Raw genomic sequence first — 27,944 nt, 5'->3', positions numbered from 1 at the left:
GGCATCCATTCTCCTCGGCCCCCCTGGGTTGTGTTCACGGTGAAGAGGCGGGCCTGACAGGGGAATCTGGGCCTAATCAGTGTTTTACCACGAGGAAGACTGGCTCTGGAACGCGTTCTTCTGGGACTCGTTTTTAGAGCAAAAACTACATTGCCCAGAAGGCTGTGCACGGGGGTGTCCGCGGCAGTACCGGGGCCACTGAGTGACAGGACAGGGGCATTTCCTGCGGCTCGTTGACATGGGGGCGGGGCTTCCGGCCTCCTGGAGGCATACGTCATTTGTGTGCGACGATTCCGTCCACGCCAGCTGTGGGGAGGGGTCGCTGTTCTGTGGCCGCTTCCAGTGCAGCTCATCCAAAAAGAGGAGAAGGAGGGTTGCGACTCACCTCCGCGCATTTGAACGGGCCGTGAGCCGCGCGGTGACCGGGGAGTGCGAAAGTCAGCCGAGGTCACCCCTCCCAGGACAGGGAAGAGGTGGCGGTCGGCCGAGCCCGCGGGACCCGCCTCTGTCCACGGGGTCCCATGATGGCGGCGGCGTGGATGGACCCTGCGCAGGTGAGTGGACGATGTTTTGGGCATTGCTGCCTCTCTGCTGCAGAGAGGGCTCCTGGGCAGCTGGAATTGGAGGGAGAACTCGATTTCTGTTTGCAGCTGTGTTTGTGTAGGACGAGTGGAGAGGGCTTGTCACTCGATCTCCAGCCTTGTAACATGGGAGGCTGAATATACAGAGGGACAAGTGGCAGAACGTACGTAAAAGTAGAACTTTGACCCAAACTTGCAGCCACCTGCCCAGGGAACTAACCCCGTATCCATCGTAAACAACCCAGGAAACCGGCCCGCTCCAAGTCACAGTCGCCGGAAGCCAGATTACTAGCTCTAGTGACCATCCAGGAAGCTGAACAAGGACTTCTGTAACTGTCGGCCCTAAATGGCCAGGATGTGATTAATAAGTGACGCTCTCTAATTTTTTCTGCATTTCCAACTTCAGACCGACCAGAAAAACCATATATTTGCCTCTCACCAACCATATAGGTACGATGTTACGTGATTGCATGTCGGAAAGTTTTCATAACTCACGCATATATCACCTGGGAATCAATGTGGAGGCCGTAGTTAACCCTTCTGTGCGTGTCTACCTGCCCAACATGCTCCCAGTGATGTGAGTTTATCCAGCACCAGAACCGAGTCATGATGCAGGGTTCCTGTGTACCAACCAATTAGTCTGTTAGGACTTTCCAGATGTTTAATTGAAATATTAATTCAAGAGCACTGGTGGAGTGGGCAAAGCTAGAAAGCACAGAGATGTGGGCTCTGGAGCTGCAGATGGAAAACCATAAGCCAAGGTCTTGGAGCGTTTAAATTACAGACCTGCAGCGGTGGGGCTGTCCATCTGAGAGTGGAGTAGCTGTGTTACTTATATTTAATCCGTGGATCTGATCTGGTCACACGCAGAAAGGTGGTCTTGTATGTGTTGAATGTCTCAGAAGACTGTAGAATATGGTGACGGAAGTAACATTAACAAGGCAAACTACATATGCAGTGTTTTTTGTTTCTTTTTTTTTTTAGATTTATTTATTTTTGAGAGACAGAGCACTAGTGGGGGAGGGGCAGAGAGAGAGAGAAAGAGACAGAATCCAAAGCAGGCTCCCGGCTCTGAGCTGTCAGCACGGAGCCCTACGCGGGGCTTGAACTCACGAACTCTGAGATCATAACCTGAGCTGAAGTTGGACACTTTAACTGACTGAGCTACCCAGGCGTCCCTCCATATATACAGTGTTTTTAAGTCACAAGACCACGTTAGTGGAAACAAGGTGAGTTAAGAACTGGGGACTTGAAAAAAAAATTTTTTTAAAAAGGTGGGGCAGTTGGGTGGCTTAGTAGGTTAAGTGTCTGACTCCTGATATCAGCTGTGAACTCACAGTCGTGGAATTGAGCCCAGTGTTGGGCTCCTCGCTGAACAGGGAACCAGCTTGGGATTCTCTCTCTCTCTTTGCCACTCCCCCCGACCCCCCGCAATAAATAAACATTAAAAAAAAAAGAACTGGGTACTTACAGTCACTTTAACGAAGATGTGAAGCCCTCAGCATGGGGCAGGCAGCGAGCAGGACCAGTGAGGCTCAGGTACTGCCGTTGTCACCAATGCTGTTATTGTCATTATTCACTCATTCCTCTGACGTCCTGGGGCCCATGGTGTCTGCATCTCCCAGTCCACCCGTCACTTCCATTGTCTTGTGTGACCTTCCGGTGGCTCCCGTGGAGGAGGCTTCTCCCTTACACTGCCGTGTCCACCCCCACCTTGAGCCCAGCACGGAGCTTGGCGCTCACGAGGTTCTTGGCGATTCGAGCCTTGATCACTCTGTACCTTTATCAGGGATGTAGGGATGAGGCCCGATCCCATCCAGCACCCCAACACCAACACGCTGCTACCTCTGTTTGACATCCAGGTATCTGTGACCTTCGACGATGTGGCCGTGACTTTTACCCAGGAGGAGTGGGGGCAGCTGGACCCGGCCCAGAAGACCCTGTACCAGGAGGTGATGCTGGAAAACTGTGGACTTCTGGTGTCTCTGGGTAAGTGCTCCCCACTCCACCCTAGGGGGGGACCTGCCACCTCGTTGTCAGAGGACCTTCTGTCTCCAGGCGTGGCCCCCAGATTCCGCACTTCTGCGTCTTTGCCTGTTTCTGTTGTTTCTCTTCCCTACTCTGCTGCGGGGCTGTGTGGGGCGTCCTTGAGGCAGAAATGGCCACCTGAGCCTGAGCTCCTCTGGACCTCTCACCCCAGTGCCCGGGACAGACTGGTCTCCCATCTGAGGTCCTCATTTCACATTCCAGAGGGGGAGCTGACAGGCTGAGCCTGGTTGGCTCAAGTGTCCTCAGCAGGGCCAGCAGGGCAGGGAGTGATGGGAAGTTCTCCGGGAAGGGAGGGAGTCAGGCCCCCCGGAGGCCTTTGCCTTCAGCACCGACAGGTACTGTTGTAAACGAGGTGATCCCAGTGACGGGGCTTCTCTGTGCTCACGTGCCCTCATGGTTGTCACTTGTTTCCAGGGCCGGGATCGTCTGCCGGGACGAGAGAGGCGGTTAGAGTAGCGCTTCTCGGCGGGTGGCAGTTTTGCCCCCAGGAGCCATTTGGCAACGTCTGCGGGCACTCTGGGTTGTCGCGCCTTGGGTGTGGGTGGAACTGGCATCTGGTGGTTAGAGTCCGGAGATGCTGGAGACCTCCTTCGATGGACACGACGGGCCCCTCAACAAGAATTATCCCGCCTGCAGAATCCAGGGCGCCCAGTTGAGAAACGCCAGCTTAGATGTTTCTCTGCTTGAGGTTAGTCACCACGAGGCCATTCGATCTGAGACCCCAGAGCTTAGGGGAAGACGTGCCGATTTTTGGAGAACTGGAGTTAGGTCTCAGTGAGAAGAGGCAAAAAGAAAATTAGAGAAGTTTGACAGATTAAATATTTTGTAACAAAACGTTTACAAATAGAAAGTGCATTTTGGCCCTGCTGAGCTCTTCTCTCCCCTTCCGTGCTCTCCCTGAGCTCCCCCTGCTCTGGCTGTGCGGGGCGTCTGGTGGTTTCCTGCGCACGCACCTGGCTCGGGCCTCAGCTTGCTGTTGTGTCTGCCTGGTGAGTGTTCGTGGACATTTCAGCCTCTCAGACGGTGACCCTTCTGTGCGCGGTCCCCGCCTCCTCGCCAGCAGTGTCCTGACCACCAGATCTTATGCAGGGCCCTCCCCCATCCCTGTCGCTTTCTCTCATCATCCCCGTTGTGGCCTTCCAGGTTAGCGGTCTCAAGCAGGGACGATGTCATCCCCGAGGGACACTGGGCGGTGTTTGTAGACATTTTGGTTGTCGCCCTGGGATGGGGCTGAGACAGGCACCTGGTGGGTGGAGACCTGGAGTGCTGCCAAACATTCTTGTAACGCACAGGACAGTTTCCTCCCTGTCTTCCCTGCAAAGAAGTGTCTTGACCTGGGGTGCCTGGGTGGCTCAGTTGATTAAGTAGCCAACTCTTGGTTCCGGCTCAGGTCATGATCTCGCAGTTCATGAGTTCGAGCCCCACATCGGGCTCTGCGCTGACAGTGCAGAGCCTGTTTGGGATTCTCTCTCTCTCTCACTCTCCCTCCCTCCCTCTCTCTCTCATGCTTTCTCTCTCAAAATAAATAAACTAAAAAAAAAAAAAAAAGTATCTTGACCTAAATGTCCATTGTATAGAGGTTGAAAAACCCTGTGGTCACAGGGTGCATGGACACTTCATCAGCTGACATTGAGGGACACCCTGACATAATCATTTCATGGAATGATTAATGCCTCCTGATTATTGTTGAGGAAAAATCTGGGTTCAGTGCTGAATCTTAATGCCTTACCTGCAATTGTTGCTCATTTCCCTTTTCAACAGAGTGAGCACGCAGCCTCGAGTAGGCAGCCTGAGCTCACTGGGAATTAAGATGGTTTTGGTTTCATTGCTGCGTCTTCAGGGTGACCTGCCTTCAAGGCCAGTGACTCCGGTTTCCCACTTACTAGAGTGATACAGATTCCCTTGTTGAAGGAATCTAAGCAAAATTAAAAGTGGGTCACTTTTAGGAAAAGTGAATAATAATAGTCACAGCCTGTTCAGGTCCTTGGAGCGCTGTCCCAGGCACTGTTCCTGCTTCACCCACACAATCTCATGGCATCGCAGTCCTCCGGAAGTCTTGGCCACTACAATGAGTCCCTTAGCTTAATTTACTCAGTCTGGAACGAACTTCATTTTATGAAGCTGTTCTCTGTTTTCTTTTAATTTCTTAAAATTTACATCCAAATTAGTTAGCATATAGTGCAACAATGATTTCAGAGTAGATTCCTTAATGCCCCTGACCCATTTAGCCCATCTCGCCTCCCACAACCCTTCCAGTAGCCCTCAGTTTGTTCTCCATATTTATGAGTCTCTTATGTTTTTGCCCCCCTCCTTTTTTTATATTATTTTTGCTTCCTTTCCCTTATGTTCATCTGTTGTGTGTCTTAAAGTCCTCATATGAGTGAAGTCATACGATATTTGTCTTTCTTTGACTAATTTCGCTTAGCATAATACCCTCCAGTTCCATCCACGTAGTTGCAAATGGCAAGATTTCATTCTTTTTGATTGCCGAGTAATATTTCATTGTGTGTGTGTGTGTGTATATATATGTATGTGTGTGTATATATATATATATATGTGTGTGTGTGTATATATATATATATATATATATATACACACATACCACATCTTCTTTATCCATTCATCCATCGATGGACATTTGGGCTCTTTCCATACTTTGGCTATTGTTGATAGTGCTGCTATAAATATGGGGGTGCATGTGTCCCTTCGAAACAGCACACCTGGATCCCGTGGATAAATGCCTAGTAGTGCAATTGCTGGGTCATAGGGTAGTTCTATTTTTAGGTTTTTGAGGAACCGCCATACTGTTTTCCAGAGTGGCTGCACCCGTTTGCATTCCCACCAGCAGCACAGAAGAGATCCTCTCTCTCTGCATCCTCGCCAACATCTGTCGTTGCCTGAGTTGTTAATGTTAGCCATTCTGACAGGTGTGAGGTGGTATCTCATTGTGGCTTTGATTTGTATTTCCCTGATGATGAGTGATGTTGAGCATTTTTTCATGTGTCGGTTGGCCATCTGGATGTCTTCCTTGGAGAAGTGTCTATACATGTCTTTTGCCCATTTCTTCCCTGGATTATTTGTTTTTCGGGTGTTGAGTTTGATAAGTTCTTTATAGATTTTGGATACTAACCCTTTATCTGTTATGTCATTTGCAAATATCTTCTCCCATTCTGTCGGTTGCTCTTTAGTTTTGCTGACTGTTTCCTTCACTGTGCAGAAGCTTTTTATTTTGATGGGGTCCCAGTAGTTGATTTTTGAGCTGTTCTCCATTCTTTGTTGTTGTTGTTGTTTTTTTTTTCTGTAGTAAAAATCCTTTTTGTGTTTAATGTCGATGACAGTGTATGATATTTGATGTTTCTGTAAAGGTCATATGTGATAGTATCACTGCATAGGATTTTCAGTTTTATTATTTTTGAGTAGTTCATGTAATGTTGAAGTCTAGAGTCCCTGAGTCTGTCCTTCCCTTGGCCCCAGTTCTCTGAGGACGACCTCACCTCCACCCCCCACTTGGTCTGGGGCTGCTGGCCACACACAAGGGTGTTGCCGTTTCCTCCTTAGTGTCGTGTTTAGGAGACAAAGGCCCAGAACCAGACCCCTGATGTTCAGTCCTAGCTCTGCCCCTTAAAGCTGTGGCTGCAGGCACATTACTGCACCTGGGTGTGCTCGCTGGTAACATGTATATACTTCCCCAGACACTCATGTATGTACTTCCCCAGACTGTAGCAAGGATGAATGGGTAACTTTTGAACAGAGCTCAGAACAATGCCTGGTGTGAGCAGGTGGTGTGCAGGTTAGCAGTTAAGAACCCCTCCGACAGTGCCATATCTCTCGTTGTGATCCTCATCATCCTCACACGGGGACTCAGCACTTCCAGAACGGTGTTGTGTAGCTTTGTGGTAAAACGGCATAGAGAGCGGGTATGGCTGGACTTGGGTGTCCGTTTTGGCCCAGCCATTCACCAGGTCTGTGCGCTCTGGCAAATCCCATGATTTGCCTGAGCGTTAGTTTCTTCATCTACAAAGTGGTGCTGGTTGCAATTTGTACTTGCTGAGAATGCTGTGAGGAAATCCTGAGATAGAATCCTCATTTCGTCCATGGCCTATAGGAAGAACAATACAAAACTTTGCTTAGGATTTAGAAAAAGACCTAGATCAATGAAGACAAATAGCTTGTTTTGAACGAATAAGTCAATATTTTAAATATGTCAGTTGTTTCAATTACTCCGTAAATTTATTTCAGTTTTGAAATGACATAATGCATCTGAGATGCCTGACACAGCCCCTTATGATTATGTTTATCTATGATTACACTTTATATTTTGACATTTATGATTAAACTCTATGTATTGGTTTTTGACTTACTGTGAGGGAAAGAAATCTCCCTGGCAGTATGGCCTGCTTTTGGTTTCTGGGTTTGCATGTTAGCGTTTTGTGTGGATGGAAGGAGCTTTATTCTAAGGTCTTCTTTACAGACTAGATTGAGAGGTTTAATTTGTTTTCCCAAAAATCCCACTGCCTTCTTTCTTTCTCCGTGACCAGGGTGTCCCGTCCCCAGACCGGAGCTCATCTGCCAGCTGGAGCGCGGGCAGGAGCCGTGGACGGCGAAGAGAGGCCTCTCCCAGAACACCTACCCAGGTAGGAGCCAGGATGCGGGCGCGCGGGAGACCCTGCAGGCTGGAGACCAGGAGGGGACCGCGGGCCCTGGTTCCCCGGGAAGCTTCTCGTTCTGGCCTCTCCGGTGGTTCGGAAGCCGGGAACCCTTTGACCCAGAGTCCGCGTGCCCGGCCAGGGACCCGTAATGTCTCTCCCTCCGTCCACCTGCCAAGTTTCGGTGGCAAGTTGGGGACCGGACACGGCCTCGGAGAGCCGCTCAAGCCTCCCCCCGCCCTCAGTGCCTCTCTCTGGCCGGCGTCCCCAGGTCCTGTGCATCCGTGTCCCGCCCGGTGCATCTCCCGCCTCGGTTCCTTATGCCGCCACCTCCATCAGCCCCGCCCCCATGCTCCCTGCTCACTCCCATCATCTTCCCTGGGGGGGCCGCTGGCCTCCCCACCGCTCTCCACGTCTGCGTGGTGCCTCTGGTCGGCTCGGCTCCAGGTCCTGCCTGCGCCTCCCCACGTGCTCAGACTCTGTTCCAGACGGCTGGCACTTCCCCAGCCACGGACGTGTCTCCGTGCGACCCCGGCGTTGGCAGTGCAGTGCGCCTCCTCCTCTGCTTGAGCCTCGACCCTTCCACACTCACTCGGGCTCTCGAGTCTGCAGCTGCGCCTTCCGTCTAGCGGAGGGGGTCTTGCCCTTGGCCCCGGGGCCGCTTCCTGAACCGGAGTCCAGAGCACCTTTTCAGGGGAATTATTTCCTCCTTCGTTTTGTTTGTTGTGTAATGTAACTTCATCCTTTCTGTACTCCGTGTAAAAATAGACCCAAGCTCCTTACCGTTGAAGAAGGTCAGTAAGTTCCCGGCTCACTTGGCTCCCACCCGCTCCCCATGCGCTCACGTGCTCACTGCTCACACAGGCGCTGTCCAGAGCCGTCCAGGTCCCCGGAGTCGTCCCCGCAGCGGTCCTCCTGCCTGTGGTTACGGCATCTTTGATGTCTGCTGGAGTGAGGTTGATGGATTCCGGGCTATGCAACTTCCACGTTTTTCCTGGATAATTGCCAGTGTGTTCTAAAGGGCACTTCCACCGGGAACGCATGGAAGCTCCTTCCACCCATACCTTGCCCAGGACCCGATTCTCTAAGGCTCCTCGATTTTTGACACTCAGATGAGTGCAAAACTGTGTCTCCCGTGGTCTCCATTTATTTCTCTTTCATTGCGGAGGAACTTTAGCACCTGATCATAGGATGATTGGTCAATCTGTATTTTTTTTGAAATGTCCTTTCATGATAAATACCTATTTTTCTATTAACTTATTTGCATTTTCTTTTTGATTTGTAGGGATTTTTTGTATATTTCTCATATTATCCTTTTTTTGTAGTAAAATATCCATAGCATAAAACTTAACATTTTATCATTTTTAAATATACAGTGGTGGCATCAAGCACATTCATAATGTGGTGCAACATCACCACCTCTATCTCCAAAGCTCTTCGTTGTGTAAAATTGAAAGTCCTTCCCCATCACACAATAACCGCCCCCAATCTCTCTGCCCTAGCCCCCGGCAACCACAATTTTACTTTCTGTGTCTGATTTTGACTACTGTAGATACTTCATATTAGTGGAATGATACAGTGTGTGTGTGTCTTTATGACTGGTTTATTTCACTTAGCGTAATGTCCTCAAATCTCATCCATGTTGTAGCGTGTGTCAAAATTTCCTTCCTTTCTAAGGCTCGGTGACATTCCACATCCCACACTTTGCTTATCCATTTATCACTCGTTGGACACTTGGTGGCTTCCATATTTTAGCTGTTGTGAATAATTCTGCTGTGACATGGGTGTACAAGAATCTTTGAGAGCCTGATTTTAATTCTTTTGGCGTATGTCACGAAAAATTGCTGGATTGTCTTGTAATTCCACTGTTTAACTTTTTGAGGAGCTACCGTACCGTTTCCACAGAAACTATGTTATTTTACATTTCCACCAACATTGCGCAAGAGTTCCCATGGCTCTACATGCTCCAGTATTTGTTATTTTCTGATTTTTTGATAACCATCCTAATCAAGTCGAGATGATAACTTACTGTAGTTTTGATTTGCATTTCTCTAATGATCAGTGATGTTGAACATCTTTTTGTGCTTACTGACAGTGTGTGTATCTTCTTTGGGGAAATGTCTAGTTCAGGTCCTTTGCCCATTTCTGTCATTGGGATTTTTTTGTTTTTGAGTTTTAGTTCTCTATATTCTGGATATTAATCCCTTATCAGATATATGATATTAATCCCTTATCAGATATATGATGAGCAAATATGTTCTCTCATTCTTTGGGTTATCTTGCTCTGTTGATAATATCTTGATGCAGTTTTTTAATTTTTATGAGCTCCAATTTGTTTCTTCTTTTGTTGCCTACGCCTTTGGTGTCATATCTAAGAAATCATTGCCAAATCTAGTGCCATGGAGGTTTTGCTCTATGTTCTCTAAGAATTTTATAGTTGTAGGTCTCACATTTAAGTTTCTGATCGATTTTGAGTTCATTTTTGTATATGATGTTAGATAAGGGTTCAATTTCATTCTTTTGCATGTAGATACTTAGTTTTCCAAGCACCATTTGTTGTAAACAGTGTCTTTTTCTCCATTGAATGGTTTTGACACCCTTAATCAAAAATGATTTGATGATATATACTAGAGTTCATTACTGGGATCTTGATTCTGTTCTCTTGGTCTATGTCTGTCTTCATGCCAGTTCCATACTGTTTTGATTACTGTAGTTTTGTAGTAAGTTTTGAAATCAGGAACTTAGAGTCCTTCAGGTTTGTTCTTTCTCAAGATTGTTTTGGCTATTCAGGGTCCATTCTGGTACTATATAGATGTTATGATGGATTTTTCTGTTTCTGCCAAAAATGCCTGGGATTTTGGTAGGGATTGCATTGAATCTGTAGATCACTTTGGATTATATCAATATCTTTAAAAAAATTTTTTTTAATATTTATTTTTGAGAGAGAGAGAGGGAGACAGTGTGAGCAGGGGAGGGGAGAGACGGAAACACAGAATCTAAAGCAGGTTCCAAGCTCTGAGTTGTCAGCACAGAACCTGACGTGAGGCTCAAACCCATGGACTGTGAGATCATGACCTGAGCCGAGTCAGACACTTATATCCATATCTTAACAATACTAAGACTTCCAGTCCAAGAATATGGTATGCGTTTCCATTTATTTACATCTTTAATTCATTTTAGCAACATTTGTAGTTTTCATTGTTATCTCTTTTACTTTGTCGTTTAGGTTAACTCCTAAGTATTTCATTCTTTTTGATGCAGTTGTAAGCAGGCCTTTTTTGTAATTTCGTTTTCAGATAGTTTATTATTAGTATATAAAAATGCAACTGATTTTTCTGTGTTGACTTTGTATCCTGCTACTTTGGTGAGCTCATTCTAACAGTTACTGTGTGTGGCATCTTTATAGTTTTCTACATATAAGATCATATTATTTGCAAACAAAGATAATTTTGCTTTTTCCTTTCCAGTTTTGCTGCCTTTTATTTCTCTTTCTTGACTAATTCCTCTGCCTAGAACTTCCAGTGTTACGTTGAATAGAAGTGGTGATAGGGTACATCCTTGCCCTGTTCCTGATCTTAGTAGAGGAAAAGCTTTCAGTCTTTCACCATTGTGTATCATGTTTGCTATGAGTCTTTCATTTATGACTTTCATTGTATTGAGAAAGTTTCCTTGTATTCCTAGTTTGTTGAGTGTTTTTATCATGAAAGGATGTTGAATTTGTCAAAGGCTTTTCAGCATTGAGATGATTGTGTGGGCTTTTCCCTTCATTATATTAATGTGGTGTATTCACATTTATCAGTTTTCATATGTCAGATTGCTCTTGCATTACAGGAATAAACCCCACTTGGTCATGGTGTGCAGTCCTTTTAATATACTGCAGTTTGCTGATATTTTGTTGAGGAATTTTTGCATCATTGTTCATAAGGGATATTAGTTTGTAGTTTTCTTGTAATGTCTTTGGCTTTGGTGTCAGGGTACTAATGGCCTTAATGAGTTAAGAAGTGTTTCTTTCTCTTTAATATTTTCGAGGAGTTTGAGGATTGCTATTCATTCTTCTTTTAAAATGTTTGGGAGAATTCATCAGTGTAGCCATCAGGGCCAGGGTTTTTCTTTGTTGGTAGATTTTTTTTACTACTAATTCAGCCTCCTTACTAGTTATAGGTTTATTCAGATCTTATGTTTCTTCCTGATTTAGTCTTCATGGCTTTTGTGTTTCTAGGAACTTGTCCATTTCATGTAGGTTAAACAGTTTGTTGATGTACAGTTCATAGTACTCTCTTATAATCTTTTTCAAAAATACTTCTGCAGGGCACCTCAGTGGCTCAGTCAGTTAAGCATCCAACTTTGGCTCAGGTCATGATCTCAACGTTTGCAGGTTCAAGCTCCACATTGGGCTCTGTGCTGACAGCTCAGAACCTGGGGCTCACTTCAGATTCTCTATCTCCCTCTCTCTCTGCCCCTCCCATGCTCTCTTTGTGTCTCAAAAATAAATAAACATTAAAAAAAAAAACTAAACATTTCTGCAGAATTGATAGTAATGTCCCCACTTCCATTTCTGATTTAGTACTCTGAATCTTTTTTTTTCAGTAGCCAAAAGTTTGCCAATTTTGTTATCTTTTCAAAGAACCAACTTTTTGTTTCATAGATTTTCTCTATTTTCCTATTCCCTATATCAGTTCTCTTTAATCTTTACTATTTCCTTCCTTCCCCTAGCTGTGGTTTCAGTTTGTTCTTTTCCTACATCCTTAAGTTGTCTTTAGTTTGGTTTGATATCTCTTTTGTTATTTAGCATTTATAAGCTATCAATTTGTAAGCATTTATGGCTATAAATTTCCCAGTTAATGCTGCTTTCTTTGCATCCCATAAGTTTTTTAATACTTTTTTTTTTAATTTGTTTTTAACGTTTATTTATTTTTGAGACAGAGAGAGACAGAGCATGAAGGGGGGAGGGGCAGAGAGAGAAGGAGACACAGAATCGGAAGCAGGCTCCAGGCTCTGAGCCATCAGCCCAGAGCCTGACACGGGGCTCGAACTCACGGACCACGAGATCGTGACCTGAGCTGAAGTCGGACGCTTAACCGACTGCGCCACCCAGGCGCCCCTACATCCCATAAGTTTTGATATGTTATATTTTCATTTTCATTGGAAATGAATCATAGTTTATGTGGTATCTTTTTAAATCTATTGAGACTTAATTTGTGGCCTAACATGGTCTGTCCTGGAAAATGTTCCGTGTACACTTGAGAAGAACGTGTATGCTATTGTTGTGGGGTAGAATATTCTGTATATGTCTGTTAGCTCTAGTTAGCTTATTATGTTAAGTCCTCTATTTCCTTACTTGTAGTTTGTCTGGTTGTGCTATCCATTATTGAGAATGGGGTATTGAAGTTTCCGTGTATTACCATAGGATTGTCTCTTTCTTCCTTCATTGTGTCGCTTTTTGCTTCATACGTTTTGATGGTTTGACATTAAGTATATGTCTACAATTATTATAGCTTCTTGCTGTATTATACTTTTTATTAAAATATAATGTCCTTTATTGTCTTTTGTAATCTTTTCTGATTTAAAGTCTATTTTGTTTGATAATAATATAGCCACTTCTGCTTGCTTTTGGTTTGTATTTCCATGTAATATCGTTTTCCTTTCTTTCACTTTTAATCTATTTGTGTCTTTAGATCTAAAGTAAGTCTCTTGTAGACACATATACTTGGATCACGTGTTTTATCAATTCTGCCAATCTCTGTTTTTTATTATTATTTAAAAACTTTTTTAAATGTTTAATTTTTTTGAGAGAGTGCATGAGTGCGGAAGGGGTAGAGTGGGGAGGACAGAGGATCTGAAGCAAGCTCTGCCCTGACAGCAGCGAGCCTGATGTGGGGCACAGACTCACAAACTGTGAGATCATGACCTGAGTCGAAGTTGGACGCTCAACTGACTGAGCCACCCAGGCACCCCCAATCTCTGTTTTTTAATTGGAGAGTTTAATGCATTTACATTTAAAGTAATTACAGGGGCGCCTGGGTGGCTCAGTCGGTTGAGCGCCGACTTCGGCTCAGGTCACGATCTCGCGGTCCGTGAGTTCAAACCCCGCATCGGGCCCCTGTGCTGACAGCTCAGAGCCCGGAGCCTGTTTCAGATTCTGTGTCTCCCTCTCTCTGACCCTCCCCCATTCATGCTCTGACTCTCTGTCTCAAAAATAAATAAAACGTTAAAAAAATTAAAAAAAAAAAATAAAGTAATTACTAATACAGAGAGACTTCTGTCATTTTGATATTGGCTTTTTATATGCATCATAGATTTTTTTTGTTTCTCATTACTGTCTTCTCTTGTGTTCAGTTGACTTTCTGTAGTGAAATGTTTAAATTCCTTTCTCATTTCCTTTGTGTATATTATCCCTAGCTGATTATTTGTGGTTTCCATGGGGATTACATTTAATATCTTAAATTTATAACACTAATTTGATTTTATATCAGGAGAAGAAGTTCTCCTTTACAGTTCTGTTCGCACCTCTTTTAGTTGGTCATGTTACCACATTACGTCTTTATATATTGTATGCCCTCAACCTTAATAACTCTTTTAAAACCATTAGTCTCTTGAATTATGTAGGAAACTAAATGTGGAGTTATAAACTGAAGTTATAGTAACACTGCCTTTTAGATTAATACAGTTTTTTTAAATTAGTCTCCTAAATCATGTAAAAAACAAAAAGTGTAGTTATAAACCCTTGTTAAAATAATAGTAGCTTTTATAATTGTTCATATATTTACCTTTACTGAGATATTTATTTATTTATTTATTTATTTATTTATTTATTTATTTTAAATCTTTTTTTTTAACGTTTATTTATTTTTGAGACAGAGAGAGACAGAGCATGAACGGGGGAGGGTCAGAGAGAGGGAGACACAGAATCCGAAACAGGCTCCAGGCTCCGAGCTGTCAGCACAGAGCCCGACGCGGGGCTCAAACTCACGGACCGCGAGATCATGACCTGAGCCGAAGTGGGCCGCTCAACCAACTGAGCCACCCAGGCGCCCCGAGATCTTTATTTTTTAATATGGCTTTGAATTGCTGTCTAGTGTCCTTTCATTTCTTTTTTTTTTTTTTTTAATTTTTTTTTAAACGTTTATTTATTTTTGAGACAGAGAGACAGAGCATGAACGGGGGAGGGTCAGAGAGAGAGGGAGACACACAGAATCTGAAACAGGCTCCAGGCTCTGAGCTGTCAGCACAGAGCCTGATGCGGGGCTTGAACTCACGGACTGCGAGATCATGACCTGAGCCGAAGTCGGATGCTTAACCGACTGAGCCACCCAGGCGCCCCGTAGTGTCCTTCATTTCACCCTGCAGGATTTCCTTGAGAATTTCTTGCAAGACAGATCTAGTGATAACAGACTTCCTCAGATTTTATATATGGGAATGACTTAATTTCTCTCATCACTGTTAAAAGAGTTTTGCCAGATATATGATTTTTTTTAAGTTCATTTATTCATTTTGAGAGAGAGGGAGAGCAGGGAAAGGTCAGAGGGAGAGAAGGAGAATGAGAATTCCCAAGTAGGCTTCATGAGATCATGACCTGAGCTGAAATCAAGAGTTGGTTGCTTAACTGACTGAGCCATACAGGCGCCCCTGGATATAGGATTCTCGGTTGACAGATTTTTTTCTGTTTTCTGGCCTCCCGAGTTTCTGATGAGAACTCTGCTGATAATCTTATTGAGAATTTCTTGTATGTGACAAGTTTCTTCAAGCTTGCTATCAAGATACTCTGTCTTTGGCTTTCACAAGTTTGATTATAAGTTTTATTGGTGTGAGTCTATTTTAGTTCATTTTTCTTGGAGTGCATTGATCTTTTTGGATATTTAAATTGATGTCTTTCATCAAATTTGGGACATTTTCAGCCATTTATTCAAATATTTTCTTTCACTATTTTCTGGGAATCCCACAGTGAGTGTATTGGTTCCCTTAGTGGTTTATCACAGTTCCATTAAGGTATTTTCACTTTTCTTAAATGTTTTTCTTTTTTTTTTTCTGTGTTTGGACATAATTTCCATTGTCCTATATGCTGATTCTTTCTTCATCCTACTGTAATCTTCCTTTCAATCCCTGTAGTGAAGTTTTCATTTCAGTTATTGTACGTTTTGGTTTCTATTTAGGTTTCTTGCTCTTTGCTGGTACTTCCATTTTGTTTATATATGGTTTTCTTGACTTTCTCCATATCTTTAGCTCTTTGAGCTTCTTTAACATAGTTGTTGTAAATCATGTCCAGTACATCTGCATCAGGTGTATTTTAGGACCAGTTTTGGGAGGGGTTCCAAACATGAGCTACTGTGTCCTCGGGGACTTGTTACCCTTCTGGCATTGATGTAGGGCAATACATGCATGAAGTATTGGCAGCCTAGGAATTTCACTTGGCTTGAGCGTCCAGAGTTTTATTCACTGCCATTACATAAACATAATTGATTGGATCATTTCCTACCTGACTCCTGCCCCTCCCCATCTCTTTCCAGAGGCCTAGTTGCTATCTTCTAGCCCAAAACACAAATCCTCTAATTGCATGGTTGGACTTTTCTCGTGTGGTCAAGCATTGCCCTGAATCATCTCTTAAGCGAACTATCTGAGGTCCTATATAAGTTATCCATTTGCATAATTATCCAATCTGGAATTGACTGTGTCTCCCCTCCAGCACTTTGTCTTCTAATTCAGCCATTCCCCTGGGTCTCTCTCCCTTTCATGGTGTCAACAGTCTGAGGACCAGGAAAGAAATTGTTATCCTGGGGGGCGCCTGGGTGGCGCAGTCGGTTGAGCGTCCGACTTCAGCCAGGTCACGATCTCGCGGTCCGTGAGTTCGAGCCCCGCGTCGGGCTCTGGGCTGATGGCTCGGAGCCTGGAGCCTGTTTCCGATTCTGTGTCTCCCTCTCTCTCTGCCCCTCCCCCGTTCATGCTCTGTCTGTCTCTCTCTGTCCCAAAAATAAATAAAAAACGTTGAAAAAAAAATTTTGAAAAAAGAAATTGTTATCCTGGGATTCAGAGGTGGCAAGACTCAGAGACACTATTTTCATCTTCATTTTTTTTCTGTTCATTTCACTGAAATGCTCGTTTTTCTCCTATGTTGGCATTACCAACAGACCTATTTGTGTATTGGATTTCTTTCAGGTGACAAAGGAAAACCCAAGGCCACAGTATCTGCCATTGGTGAGCCAGCCCTGTCTGAGGGCGCCCCCGTCCAGGAACAACTAATACAAGGAGTTGCAGGAGACTCCCAGAAGCGCCAAACCAAGGATCAGGATGGGTCATTGGAAATGCAAGAAGGACATTTGAGACCAGAGATAGATCCCCAGAAGGAGAAACTCCCTGGGAAATCAGGCTCTGAAGATGGCAACGTAGGGACAGCTGATAATGTGTGTTCAAGAATTGTACAGGAGCCAGTCCCTCTGCGAGGTGCTGTCCATGACCATGACTCGTGTGGATCAGGTAAAGATCCCATGATTCAAGAAGAAGAAGATATCTTTAAATGCAACGAATGTGGGAAAATTTTTAACAAGAAACGCCTCCTTGCTCGACACGAGAGAATTCACTCTGGAGTGAAGCCCTACGAATGCACTGAGTGTGGGAAAACCTTTAGTAAAAGCACTTACCTCCTCCAGCACCACATGGTCCACACCGGGGAGAAGCCCTACAAGTGCATGGAGTGCGGGAAGGCCTTCAACCGCAAGTCACACCTTACACAGCACCAGCGGATTCACAGCGGGGAGAAGCCTTATAAGTGCAACGAGTGTGGAAAGGCCTTCACCCACCGCTCCACTTTTGTCTTGCATAACAGGAGCCACACCGGAGAGAAACCTTTTGTGTGCAAAGAGTGTGGAAAAGCCTTCCGAGATAGGCCGGGTTTCATACGTCACTACATAATCCACAGTGGCGAGAATCCCTACGAATGCTTCGAGTGTGGCAAGGTCTTCAAACACAGGTCCTACCTCATGTGGCACCAGCAGACTCACACTGGGGAGAAGCCCTACGAGTGCAGCGAGTGCGGGAAGGCCTTCTGTGAGAGCGCAGCCCTCATTCACCACTACGTCATCCACACGGGGGAGAAGCCCTTCGAGTGCCTGGAGTGCGGGAAGGCCTTCAACCACAGGTCCTACCTCAAGAGGCACCAGAGGATCCACACCGGGGAGAAGCCCTATGTGTGCACGGAGTGTGGAAAGGCCTTCACCCACTGTTCCACTTTCATCTTGCACAAAAGGGCCCACACCGGAGAAAAACCTTTTGAGTGCAAAGAATGTGGGAAAGCCTTTAGCAATCGTGCGGACCTCATCCGACACTTCAGCATCCACACCGGGGAGAAGCCCTACGAGTGCATGGAGTGCGGGAAGGCCTTCAACCGCCGCTCGGGGCTCACAAGGCACCAGCGGATTCACAGTGGAGAGAAGCCCTATGAATGTGTCGAGTGTGGGAAAACCTTCTGCTGGAGCACAAACCTCATCCGACACTCCATCATCCACACCGGGGAGAAGCCCTATGAATGCAGCGAGTGTGGAAAGGCCTTCAGTCGCAGCTCCTCCCTCAGTCAGCATCAGAGGATTCATACTGGGAGACACCCCGTCAGGGGCAGCGCAGCAGAAGTGGGGAGACCCTTCGCGAGCGGGCAGTCCTCGGTCAACCTCCAAGAGCTCCTGTTGGGGAAAGACTTTTTGAATGTAGCCACTGAGGAAACCTCTTACTCAGAATCTGATCGTTCATACCAAAGAGAAACCCCTCAGTTTTCTTCCCTGTGAGAAACCCTTCTGTTGCAGGATATCTGTTGTCATCTAATGAGTCATACTGGAAATTCATCCAGCCTAGAGCCTTATTCTACAACTGAGAACTCATCCAGGGAGAGACCCAGCGGTTATATGCATGTAGGAAAACCTTCAGCTGTATCTTTTCCTTAATTTACACTGCAGTGTTATCTCAGGAATTTTTTTTTCCTTTTTCTTTTTTTTAAGGAGACTTAGACAATGAACTGCAAACACATTTTCTTTCAGACTTCCTTGCCAAGCCTTTGGCACTTTGTCACGGATTCCTTAGTTTGCTTGGCAGGAGGAGGGTTTTGTTGAGAGGGAAAGGACTTAGACTTTTTATATGTCTTGTATATACATTCATTGCTGTCCAGTGTCAAGAGAGTTAGTTGAGGGCAGGTTTGGAAACTTTCATGAATGTCTTCTCTGTTCTAAAACATTGTCTCTGTTCATAAAGAGCTTAATTTTTGTGAGAAATGTAATGGCTAAAGCCATCAAACACTTTTATATTTGAGGAGATAAGAATACACCTATGAATGGGCACATTTTATTTTACCAGTTAAGACTGTTTAAGGCTTTGATTTTTAAAAAACAAACATTTTCTTCATGCGGCTTTAAGGAGCTGATTTTCTTGGTCCTGTACTATTAGTTTACTTGATTGCTGTAATTAGGTGGTAAATATTTTAGTTGCATAAAATGATCTCTCTTTATTCTTCTTATTTAAAACTGATTTAGCACTCTCATTACTCTGAATTTCCACATAAAGTCTTGGAGAAGCTTGTCTATTTATGAAAAAAAGTATCAAATTTCGATAGAAATTGAGTTAAATTGTCAGATTAGTTTGTTAAGAATTGTCTTCTTTATGGTGTTGTATCTTCCAGTTTATGAACATGGTATGTCTGTACATTTATTTAAGTATTGCTTGATTTATTTCATCACTGTTTTATAAATTTCAATAATAGGTCCTGAATGATTTTTATAAAGTTTATATCTAGGTGGTCTTTTTTCTTTATGATAAATGGATTGATTTTTAAGTTTCCACCCACGTTTTGGTAGTATACAGAAATGTAATTAATTTTTAGATGTCAGTTTGGTATCCTACAATCTTTCTGAACTGTAGGCATTTGTTTTGATAGACTGCTTGGGTTTTTTTACATAGAAATACCATCTGCAAATAGAGGTAGTTTTATTTCTTCCTTACCATCTGTCTACTTCATTTTCTTTTCCTGGACTAGCTAGGGTTTCCAATACAATATTGAATAGTAGTAGTAAGAAAGGCTATCCTTGTCTGGCTTCTGATATTAGGGGGGAAACATTCAGTATTTTCTCAAGTATGATGTTAGTATAAGGTTTTCTTCATAGAAGTTTCTTAATCAAGTTTAGAAATTTTCCCGTATTCCTAATTTGCTGTGGGTTTTTTTTTGTTGTTGTTATTGTGAATGGGTGTTAAATTTTGTCATATGCTTTTTCTCTACCAATTGATACAATCATATGTTTTTTTCTTCTGCAGCTTGTTGATATGATGTATTACATTGATTGAGTTTTGAATGTTGAAGCAGCTTTGTATTCTTGAAAGAAGTCCTACTTGATTGTAGAGTGTAATTATTTTTATATATTGTATTGCAGTATTCAGTATGCTAGTATGTTGAGAAAGTTTTCCTCTAATTTCATGAGTGATAATGATATGTAGTTTTCTTTCTTTTGTTCATTTTTGTTTCTTTGGTTTTTGTCTATGTTTGGTACTGTCATTGGTTTTGGTGTCTAGATGATAGTGGCTTCCCAGTATGTATTGGGAGTGTTCTTTCTTCTGTTATGTGGAAGATAGTGCATAGAATTGGTTTTATTTCTTCCTTCAATGTTTGGTAGCATTCTCCAGTGAACCATTTATGCCTGGAGATTTTTCTTTTGGATGCTTTTTAATTATGTATTTATTTTATTTAATATGTATAGAATTGTTCAGAATATCTATTTCACATTGGATGAATTTTTGTAGTTGTCTTTTTCTAGGAATTGTTCCATTTCATCTAAATTTTCTTTTTTGTTCCAAGTATTCCTTTATTATATTGTTTATGATGGAAGAATCTGTACTTATAGCTCCTGTTATATTCCTGATATTGAAAATGTGCCGGTTATTTTTATTTTTGTTAATCTCAGATGTTTATCAAATTTTTTTAATCTTTTTAAAGAAGCAGCACTTTATACCACTGTTTTTTCTCTATTATCTTTTTGTTCCTAATTTCACTGATATCTCTGTATCGATCTTTATTATATCTGTTCTTCCACCTGCTTTGGTGGTATTTTCCTCTGTAGTTTCTTGAGACGGATGTTTTGAATACTGATTTGAGATTTTTTTACTTTTGTAATGTAAGCATTACATTCTATAAAGTTCCCTCACAGCACTTTCCTTACAAGTTTTAATATATTTTAATATCATTTCATTTGGTTCTAAGAATTTCTTTAGTCAAGACTTCCTGTCTAACCCATAAATAATTTAGAAGTATGTTGTTTAATTTCCTAGCGTTTGAAGTATTTCATGCTCTCTTTGTTAATCACATCTAGTTTGTTTTATATTTGATCTGGCTGTTTAAATTTGTTGAGGTTTGCTTTATGACCCAAAATATGGTTTATCTTGGTGAACGTTATATAAGTTGGCTTGAAGAGAATGTGTATTCTACTGTTGTTAGGTGGAGTTTGTATAAATGTCCACATGATCCTGTTGGTTGATGATGTTATTCAGATTTTCTAGGTCCCCGCAGATTTCTGTTTAGTATTTCTATCAAGAGCTGAGAGAGGCATGTTGGAAGTCCTGCAGTATAATTCTGGAATTGTCTTTCTCCTTTTAAGTTCTATCAGTTTTTGCTGTATTTGAAAGGTCTGTTGTAGGTGCATACACATTTAGGATTGCTAAATCATCTTAGTGTATTGACCCTTTTATCATTATGTAATGTCTCTTTTTGCCCCTGTAACTTTTCTTTGGAATATACTTTATCTGATTTAATATAGTCACTGTTGCATTTTTGGGTTAATATTTTGCATTTTTGGTTTATATTTTTCCATAATTTTATTTTCAACCTTGTCTATATCATTACATTTGAAGTGAGCCTCTGTGAATAGCACGTATTCGGGTAACGCTTTCTTTTTACCCATTTTCCTGACTTCTTTTTTTAATTGCTATATTTAGACCATTTAAATTTAAAATGATTATTGATATGTTAGGGCATAAGTCGGCTAGTTTATGATTTGGTTTTTCTTTGTTGCCTGTTTACTGTTCCTCTGTTGTTTTGGGGTTATTTTTTGTTTTGTTTTTTGCTTTGCCTTCCTGTGGGTTACTTTAATTTTTAGAATTCTAATAGATATATCTGTGATGACTTTGAGTATAAGTCTTTGTATTTTACTGTTTTTTTAGGTATTGTTTCATATATATGTAATTTATCACAGCCTACAGTATCAACATCTTAGCACTTTGATTGTAGAAACCTTAACTTTCATTGGGTCCTTTTACAGAAGTATTTCCTTTTCATACACTGAGCATCATATTGGATGATGTTCTTTTTTGCTTCAATTATCAAACAATTTTTACACAACCCATGAGAAGTGTAACGTGTTTACCTATATTTTTATCCATTCCATTGTTCTTCTTGAAATCTCAAGATATTTTTTTTCCTGTTACATTTCTTTTTTTGCAAACTCCTATACAGATCTTCCTTGACTTATGATGGAGTTACATGTCAGTAAACCCATCGTAAGTTGAAAATACCATGGTTAAAAATGCATTTAGTACACCTAACCCACTAAGCATCACAGTTTAGCCCAGCCTTTGTTAAACATACTCAGAATGCTTACGTTGGCCTACAGCTGGGCAAATCATTTCACACAAAACCTATTTTATACTAAAGTGTTGAATATCTCATGTAATTTATTGAATACTATACTGAAAGTGAAAAACAGTGATTGTATGGGTACTTAACATACACAGCCCAAAGTACACCAGGCCTAAAGAATGTGTGAAATGAGGAACTAAAATTAATTGCTGGGTAATGGGGGTGCTAAGGTGACGGGATCATCAGTCTCTTTTTCTTATGAAAGAGAGTAGCTGGTAGAAGGCACCAGGGCATCAGCGTTTGTTGATGGTGTAGCCAGTATCGTGTTCCTTAGGAAAATAGCAGGTTTTGACTGTGCAGTTTGTTTCTTCTTTTCATTATATATTTGTCTGCAGCAAGCAAGAGTACCCTGTATCAGCCTGTCAGCTCTTGTTAATGTCTTGTAACTGACATCCATTTCTTCTAATATCCCTACCCACTGCTGATAGTAGCAGTTACCTCTATCCGTTTGTTTGCTGTGAACTTTCTTGGTGCTTCATGGGTTAACTTATTCTGCCTAAACTTCTTTCTTTCTTCCCCCAGTCTGATTAGCTTCTCAATAGAAAGCTTTTCAGCCTTGAGGCGCCTGGGTGGCTCCTTAGTTTAGTTAAGTCTGACTTCATCTCAGGTCATGATCTCACCTTGCGTGAGTTCGAGCCCCACGTCAGGCTCTGTGCTGACACCTCAGAGCCTGGAGCCTTCTTCAGATTCTGTGTCTCCCTCCCTCCTGCCCCTCCGCTGCTCACGCTCTTCTTCAAAAATAAATAAACATTAAAAAAAAGTTTAAAAAAAGAATAGAAAGCTTTTCAGCCTCAATGCCAACAAGCTCAGGAATATCCTCATTTTCAGTGTCCAATTCTGGCTGTTACCCAAGCACTAATACCTTGTTACTTATTATTTCTTCAACAGCAGAATCTTTAAAGTCTTTGAATGTGTTCACATATCTTCAAAACTTTCTTCTTTCGTGCACTGCTATGTGACTCTTCCTGTAGTGATGTTCTGGATAGCATTTAGAATGTGAAAACCCTTCCCAAAACTTGGCTAGATTCAGTCACTCAACAGCCAGCATAAATGACATAAATAGTATACTTTGAACATAGCTGTTTAACCTTGGTTCATTGATTGACTGCAGTTGTGTTTGGTGGCAGATACACAACCTTTATACCAGGATGCGTGTCCCTGAAATACCGGGGATGACCTCAAGTATTAGATCAGAAGAATCTTGAATGGGTGCGATGTTGTCTTGCCTACAATATTCTCTTGACTGTGGAATAAAGCAGTTCAAAAACCAGTCTTTAAACACTGCTAATGTGATCCAGGTTTTCTTGTTATGGTGATAATAAATGGGAAGCATATACTTGCTCACATTCTTGAATACTCTAGGGTTCTCTGAGTGGTAGAGTAGAAAAGGCTTGTAACTTGAAATCCGCAACATTAACACCCAAAAGCAGCATTACATGGCCTTGCAGTGCCTTGAATCCTGGCACTGTCTTGGGCTTTTGATGCATGTATGTGTGCCCCAGCATATACTTCCAGAACAACCTCGTTTTACTGACATCAAATATTTGTTCTGGCAAGTATTTCTTATCCACAAGTATCCTATGCAGCTCTTTCTTAAAAGCTTCAGCACCGTGAGTAGTGGCGGTTGCTGCCTCACTGCTGACCTAAATATTATGAAAATTATGGTGACTCTTGAAGCATTGGAACTCTTATGACTTTCTGTGAACATTTGCATGCGTAGGACAATTAGCATGCTCTTCTAGTGGATTGAAAAGACTTCTTGCGTTAGCCTGGATTGGCAATGTCAGCAGTATGCGCTTCTGTATTTGGTCTTCTATCCATGTGACAAGTAATTTCTCCATGTTACCAGTTGGCCCCTCTCTTTGCTTTGTGAGGACAATGGATTTAACCAATACTGACCATTAACATGGCTGACTGTTGATTGAGAAAGTCCTAACACATACGAAGACTTGCTTCATGCTAGGCAATTATATTGAGTTTCATCTCAAGAGTAATTGCCTTCCTCTTCTCGTAGAGTAATTGCCTCCCAGAAGCGGGAGACACGGATGGGTGTTTTGTAGACATGATGGGATGTGAAAACACGAAACACAATGTCCCCAAACGCCGGCAACACAGTATGACGTAGAGTTTCAGTAGTTTACCCTTGTGATTGCAGGGCTGACTGGGAGATGTGGCTGCTCCCAGCATCAAAAGAAAGTATCACAATGCATTTTGTTAATCAGAGAAAAAAATCAAAATTTGGATTTGGAAGTATAGTTTCTGCTGAATGCGTATTACTTTCACAATATCACAAGGTCAAAAAATCATGAAACCATTGTAAGTCAGGGATCATCTGTAATCAGGTAGGTCTTCCAATGACAAATGTTTTTGTTTTCCTTTTTCTTTTTTTTTTTTTAATTTTTTTTAACGTTTATTATTTTTGAGACAGAGACAGAGCATGAACGGGGGAGGGTCACAGAGAGAGGGAGACACAGAATCTGAAACAGTCTCCAGGCTCTGAGCTGTCAGCACAGAGTCTGACGCGGGGCTCAAACCCACGGACCGTGAGATCATGACCTGAGCCGAAGTCGGACGCTTAACCGACTGAGCCACCCAGGCGCCCCTTGTTTTCCTTTTTCTATAAATGTCTCAGTCTCCTTCATTCTAGTAGGATATTTTTGTGGGATATAGTATTTGGAGCCAGCACTTTTTTAGTACTCGAAAAGCATGTTATTTCCTTCTGTTCTTGGTTGCAGATGAGAAGTCTGCCATTTTGACCCATTGTTCTGTCTGTAATGCATCTTTCTGTCAAGCTGTTTTCAGAGTGGTTTTTTTTATTGCATATAGAGTTCAGAAGTTTGATTATGATATAACCTGGCATGAAATTTTGAGGGGTTTATTCTGTTTGGTGTTTGCTTAGCTCTTTGAATCCGATGATGTATATGCCCTTTGCCAGTTGGCAAGATTTTTAGGTATTCATTCTTCAAACATTTTTTCAGCCACATGCTTTCTCCTCTCTTTCAGGACTCTAATAACATGAGTGGTAGATCTTTTATTCTTGTCCCAGAAGGTCCTCGGACTCCTACTCCCTCACCCCACTCTGCCTTCTCCTTGTTGCTTAGGTTGATTAATTTCCATTGATCTCTTGGAGCTCACTGAATCTTTCCTCTCTCCTATCTAATGTAGCATTGAGCTCACCCAGTGAATTTTCATTTTGGTTTTTGAATTTTTCAATTGTTTATATTTCTCTTTGTTTCTTTTATACGTCTTCTATTTCTCTGCCTAGTTTGTAGTACCAAAGAAGGACTCTGAGAAAATAGGTAAAATTGTGTAGTCTAAAGTCATATTTTCTGGTGGTTTATCTTGAGTTGGAATAGAAATCCCGAACTGTATGGAGGAAGGAAAGGCCTGAAGTCTTCTGTGCTGGTTTCCATAAATATTTCTGAGAACACTGAAACATAAGAGTGAGTGATCTGTATAATGTGAAGAAGCAATTACCATTAATTTATATGGAAAAACATTTTTAGCATTCCCAGACCCCAAAAATAACTCCTCTTAGGCTTTTCTTAGGACATCTTGGTCACAGATGCACAAAATAAATCGAGATAAAGCCGAAATGCTCACAGACACAGTTCACAGCTATGGTGGCTGAATGCTGAGATGGCATAGTTCCTGGGGAAGGAGGTTGGTGGTTCCAGTCTTGCTGCTCGGGGTGTGTGCTGCCTCTACAAAACGAATGCTTTTTACCTTTTCCGGTAAAAGTGAAAATCCTTGTTGGGTTTCTTTCGCTTAGTGAAAACAGGTTGCTAATGTAGGTCTTTTGTAAAAGCAATGCAGTGTAAGTGAACTTCTGAAAAGCAGGAGATACCTGCGTAGCCTCAAAGGGGAAAGAGGTCTCTTCTCTCCAAGGATCACTCTTGCTCTTCGTGGTTGGACACATCCGCCAATCCCCAGCTTGTCTAGGACCTGTTCGCATTTAGACCCTCACCGCTTGGTCTTTAACTTCTCCCTCTTAATCCCTTTCTATCCTCTTAATCCATGCCTGTGTTCCAGTCTCTAGTCTCACCCCCGCCCCCCACACACACACCCACTTCCTGCCCCACGTGCCCGGTGAGCTCCGCCCTTCTCCTCTCTCCCAGACACACCCTGTGCAACAGTTCTGTCCGCTGTCTGGCCTCCACCACTGGCACCTGACTGAAGCAGGTCTCACAGAGTTCCCTCTTGTGCTCCCACGCTTCCCCCCGCCCCCAGTCTGTTATTGGGCCTTTTACCGCTGCCCACCTCTTTGACCTGAAGGCACTTCCCTGGTTTCTGTGACTTCCTGCCCTTCTTCAGAGGCCCTTTGTCTCCTTCCGTCTATTAGACAGTTGTGCTTCTCAGGATCCGTGCGTCGCCATTGCTTTCTCACTTGTGAGGGGATCCCTGAGTGAGTTAACCCCCCGCCCCCGAGGCATTTTCTCTCAGTGATCACAGAGTTCCCCCACGTCCTTGTCTCCAGGTTGAACGTTTCTCTCTGGTCATCGTTCCACACCTTGTCGGTATTCCTACCTACTGAGCCTGTGTGCGTGTGTCATGCGGCCGTGACCGTCCCCACGAGGATGCACCCATAATGATCCTGACGGCAAGCAGACATGGCGTGTTCCCGTGTATCAGTCATCGTTTGCGGTGTTTGACACACAGCAACTCTTAGCCTTTGCAACAGGTCCGTGGTAGGTGATGTTCTCCCCATTTTACAGATCAGAAAACTGAGGCACAGAAAGGTGAAGGAATTTACCCAGAGTTCTACATTCAGCTAGGAAGTATGAGATTAGAGATTTGAGGTCAGTTAGGGTGTCTGTAGGGTCCATGTCCATATCCTTTCCTATATTCCTTCTTACAGGGTAAGTCTTTGTTTTCCTGGTCATCCTTTTTACTAAATGGATCAAATTATGCTCAAAATCCCCTTTTCTCTTTTGACTGTAGACCTTGGCCATCCCTTCAGGTTGAGTGAGATAAACCAAACTTATTCTTATCGGCTGCATAGTCTATTACAGGAAATGACAGAAAACCTCTGGGTTTGAGGTGGCAGGGAGGTAGAAGAGGGCTACGGGAGGCACTTAGTTTTACACATCGTGTTTCAGGTGCCTGAGAAATATCTCTGTGAATCCCACTGTGTTCTGTCCTCTTGCCCGAGCTGCTTACATTGTAGCCATTTTCCTTTCATCATCCCGGTGTCCAGCCAGTGTCTCATTTTGTTGTCTTTACCTCTTATTTTCCTTAGTAGACACTTAATGTACGTGTGTCTTAGTGAATGGTCACACACAGCAGTGTATCTTTCTTACAGTGTTTGGGTCCCTCACACAGTGTTTATACAAAGCTGTGTGTATAGTTGGCACAATATATGGCATACGTTGACCTCGGAGAGAACCCACATGGGCCTTTATGGCCAGATCTCTAAGACTTGAAAAGTCTGAATGAATGGTGGTGTTGAAAGTCCTGCGGACTACCCCGGGGGTAATGATTTATTAGGAAGGACTCAGCATATACTCAACGGCTACAGTTTATTACAGCAAAAGGATATACAGCACACTCAGACAAGGGAGAAGGGCTAAAGTTCCTCGGGAGTTCCAGTGCACTCACGTTCCATCAATGAGATATGACAGCGTCTGTGAAGTGTCTACTAGGGAAGCACATTAGAAAGTCCATGCCTAGGGTTTTTATTGGGCACTCTTTCTCTAAAATGTAGCCCAAATTCTAGACCTGCAGAAGGATAGCAGTTCACCAGCGTAAGCCACATTGTTTACACCAACCACAGGCACACTGAGCCACCTGTCATTTCTGCAAATTCTAGGAAACCTCCTGAAATACAAGGTCCCAAGCTCCAGTCAAGGGCAAACTGTGGCAAAGTTGTCCTTTGACAAAGTTTTCCTTTGACTAAAGGACAGTGGCCTTGGGCCTGTTCTATTAACTCTTCTTCACAGTGACATGAATGGTACTAAAAAGCTGAGTAAATTCAAATACCTTTTATAAGCATTAAACAAATACAATGTGCTGCAA

General features: G+C 42.9%; 1 protein-coding gene across 3 annotated transcripts; it reads left to right on the top strand.

Annotated features, from left to right (window-relative positions):
* The first annotated feature begins 88 nt into the window (after nucleotides 1-88).
* LOC132691130 (uncharacterized) lies at nucleotides 89-27,944 on the top strand. Of its 3 annotated transcripts, none has more exons than XM_078438654.2 (4): nucleotides 89-554; nucleotides 2,444-2,570; nucleotides 7,169-7,264; nucleotides 16,427-27,944. In XM_078438654.2, the coding sequence occupies exons 1-4, from the start codon at nucleotides 522-524 to the stop codon at nucleotides 18,043-18,045; spliced, it is 1,875 nt and encodes a 624-aa protein (XP_078294780.1). In that variant the 5' UTR covers nucleotides 89-521; the 3' UTR covers nucleotides 18,046-27,944. The 3 variants fall into 3 exon arrangements, with proteins under 3 accessions (XP_078294780.1, XP_078294782.1, XP_078294779.1); XM_078438656.2 differs by lacking the exon at nucleotides 89-554 and adding an exon at nucleotides 605-1,810; XM_078438653.2 differs by lacking the exon at nucleotides 89-554 and adding an exon at nucleotides 2,083-2,120.

This window comes from Panthera onca, chromosome E2 (genome assembly GCF_046562875.1).
Source record: "Panthera onca isolate mPanOnc1 chromosome E2, mPanOnc1 haplotype 2, whole genome shotgun sequence".
In the NCBI taxonomy this organism is placed as follows: domain Eukaryota; kingdom Metazoa; phylum Chordata; class Mammalia; order Carnivora; family Felidae; genus Panthera; species Panthera onca.
Note: the sequence above shows the minus strand (reverse complement) of the source record. Positions and strands in the feature narration are given on the sequence as shown.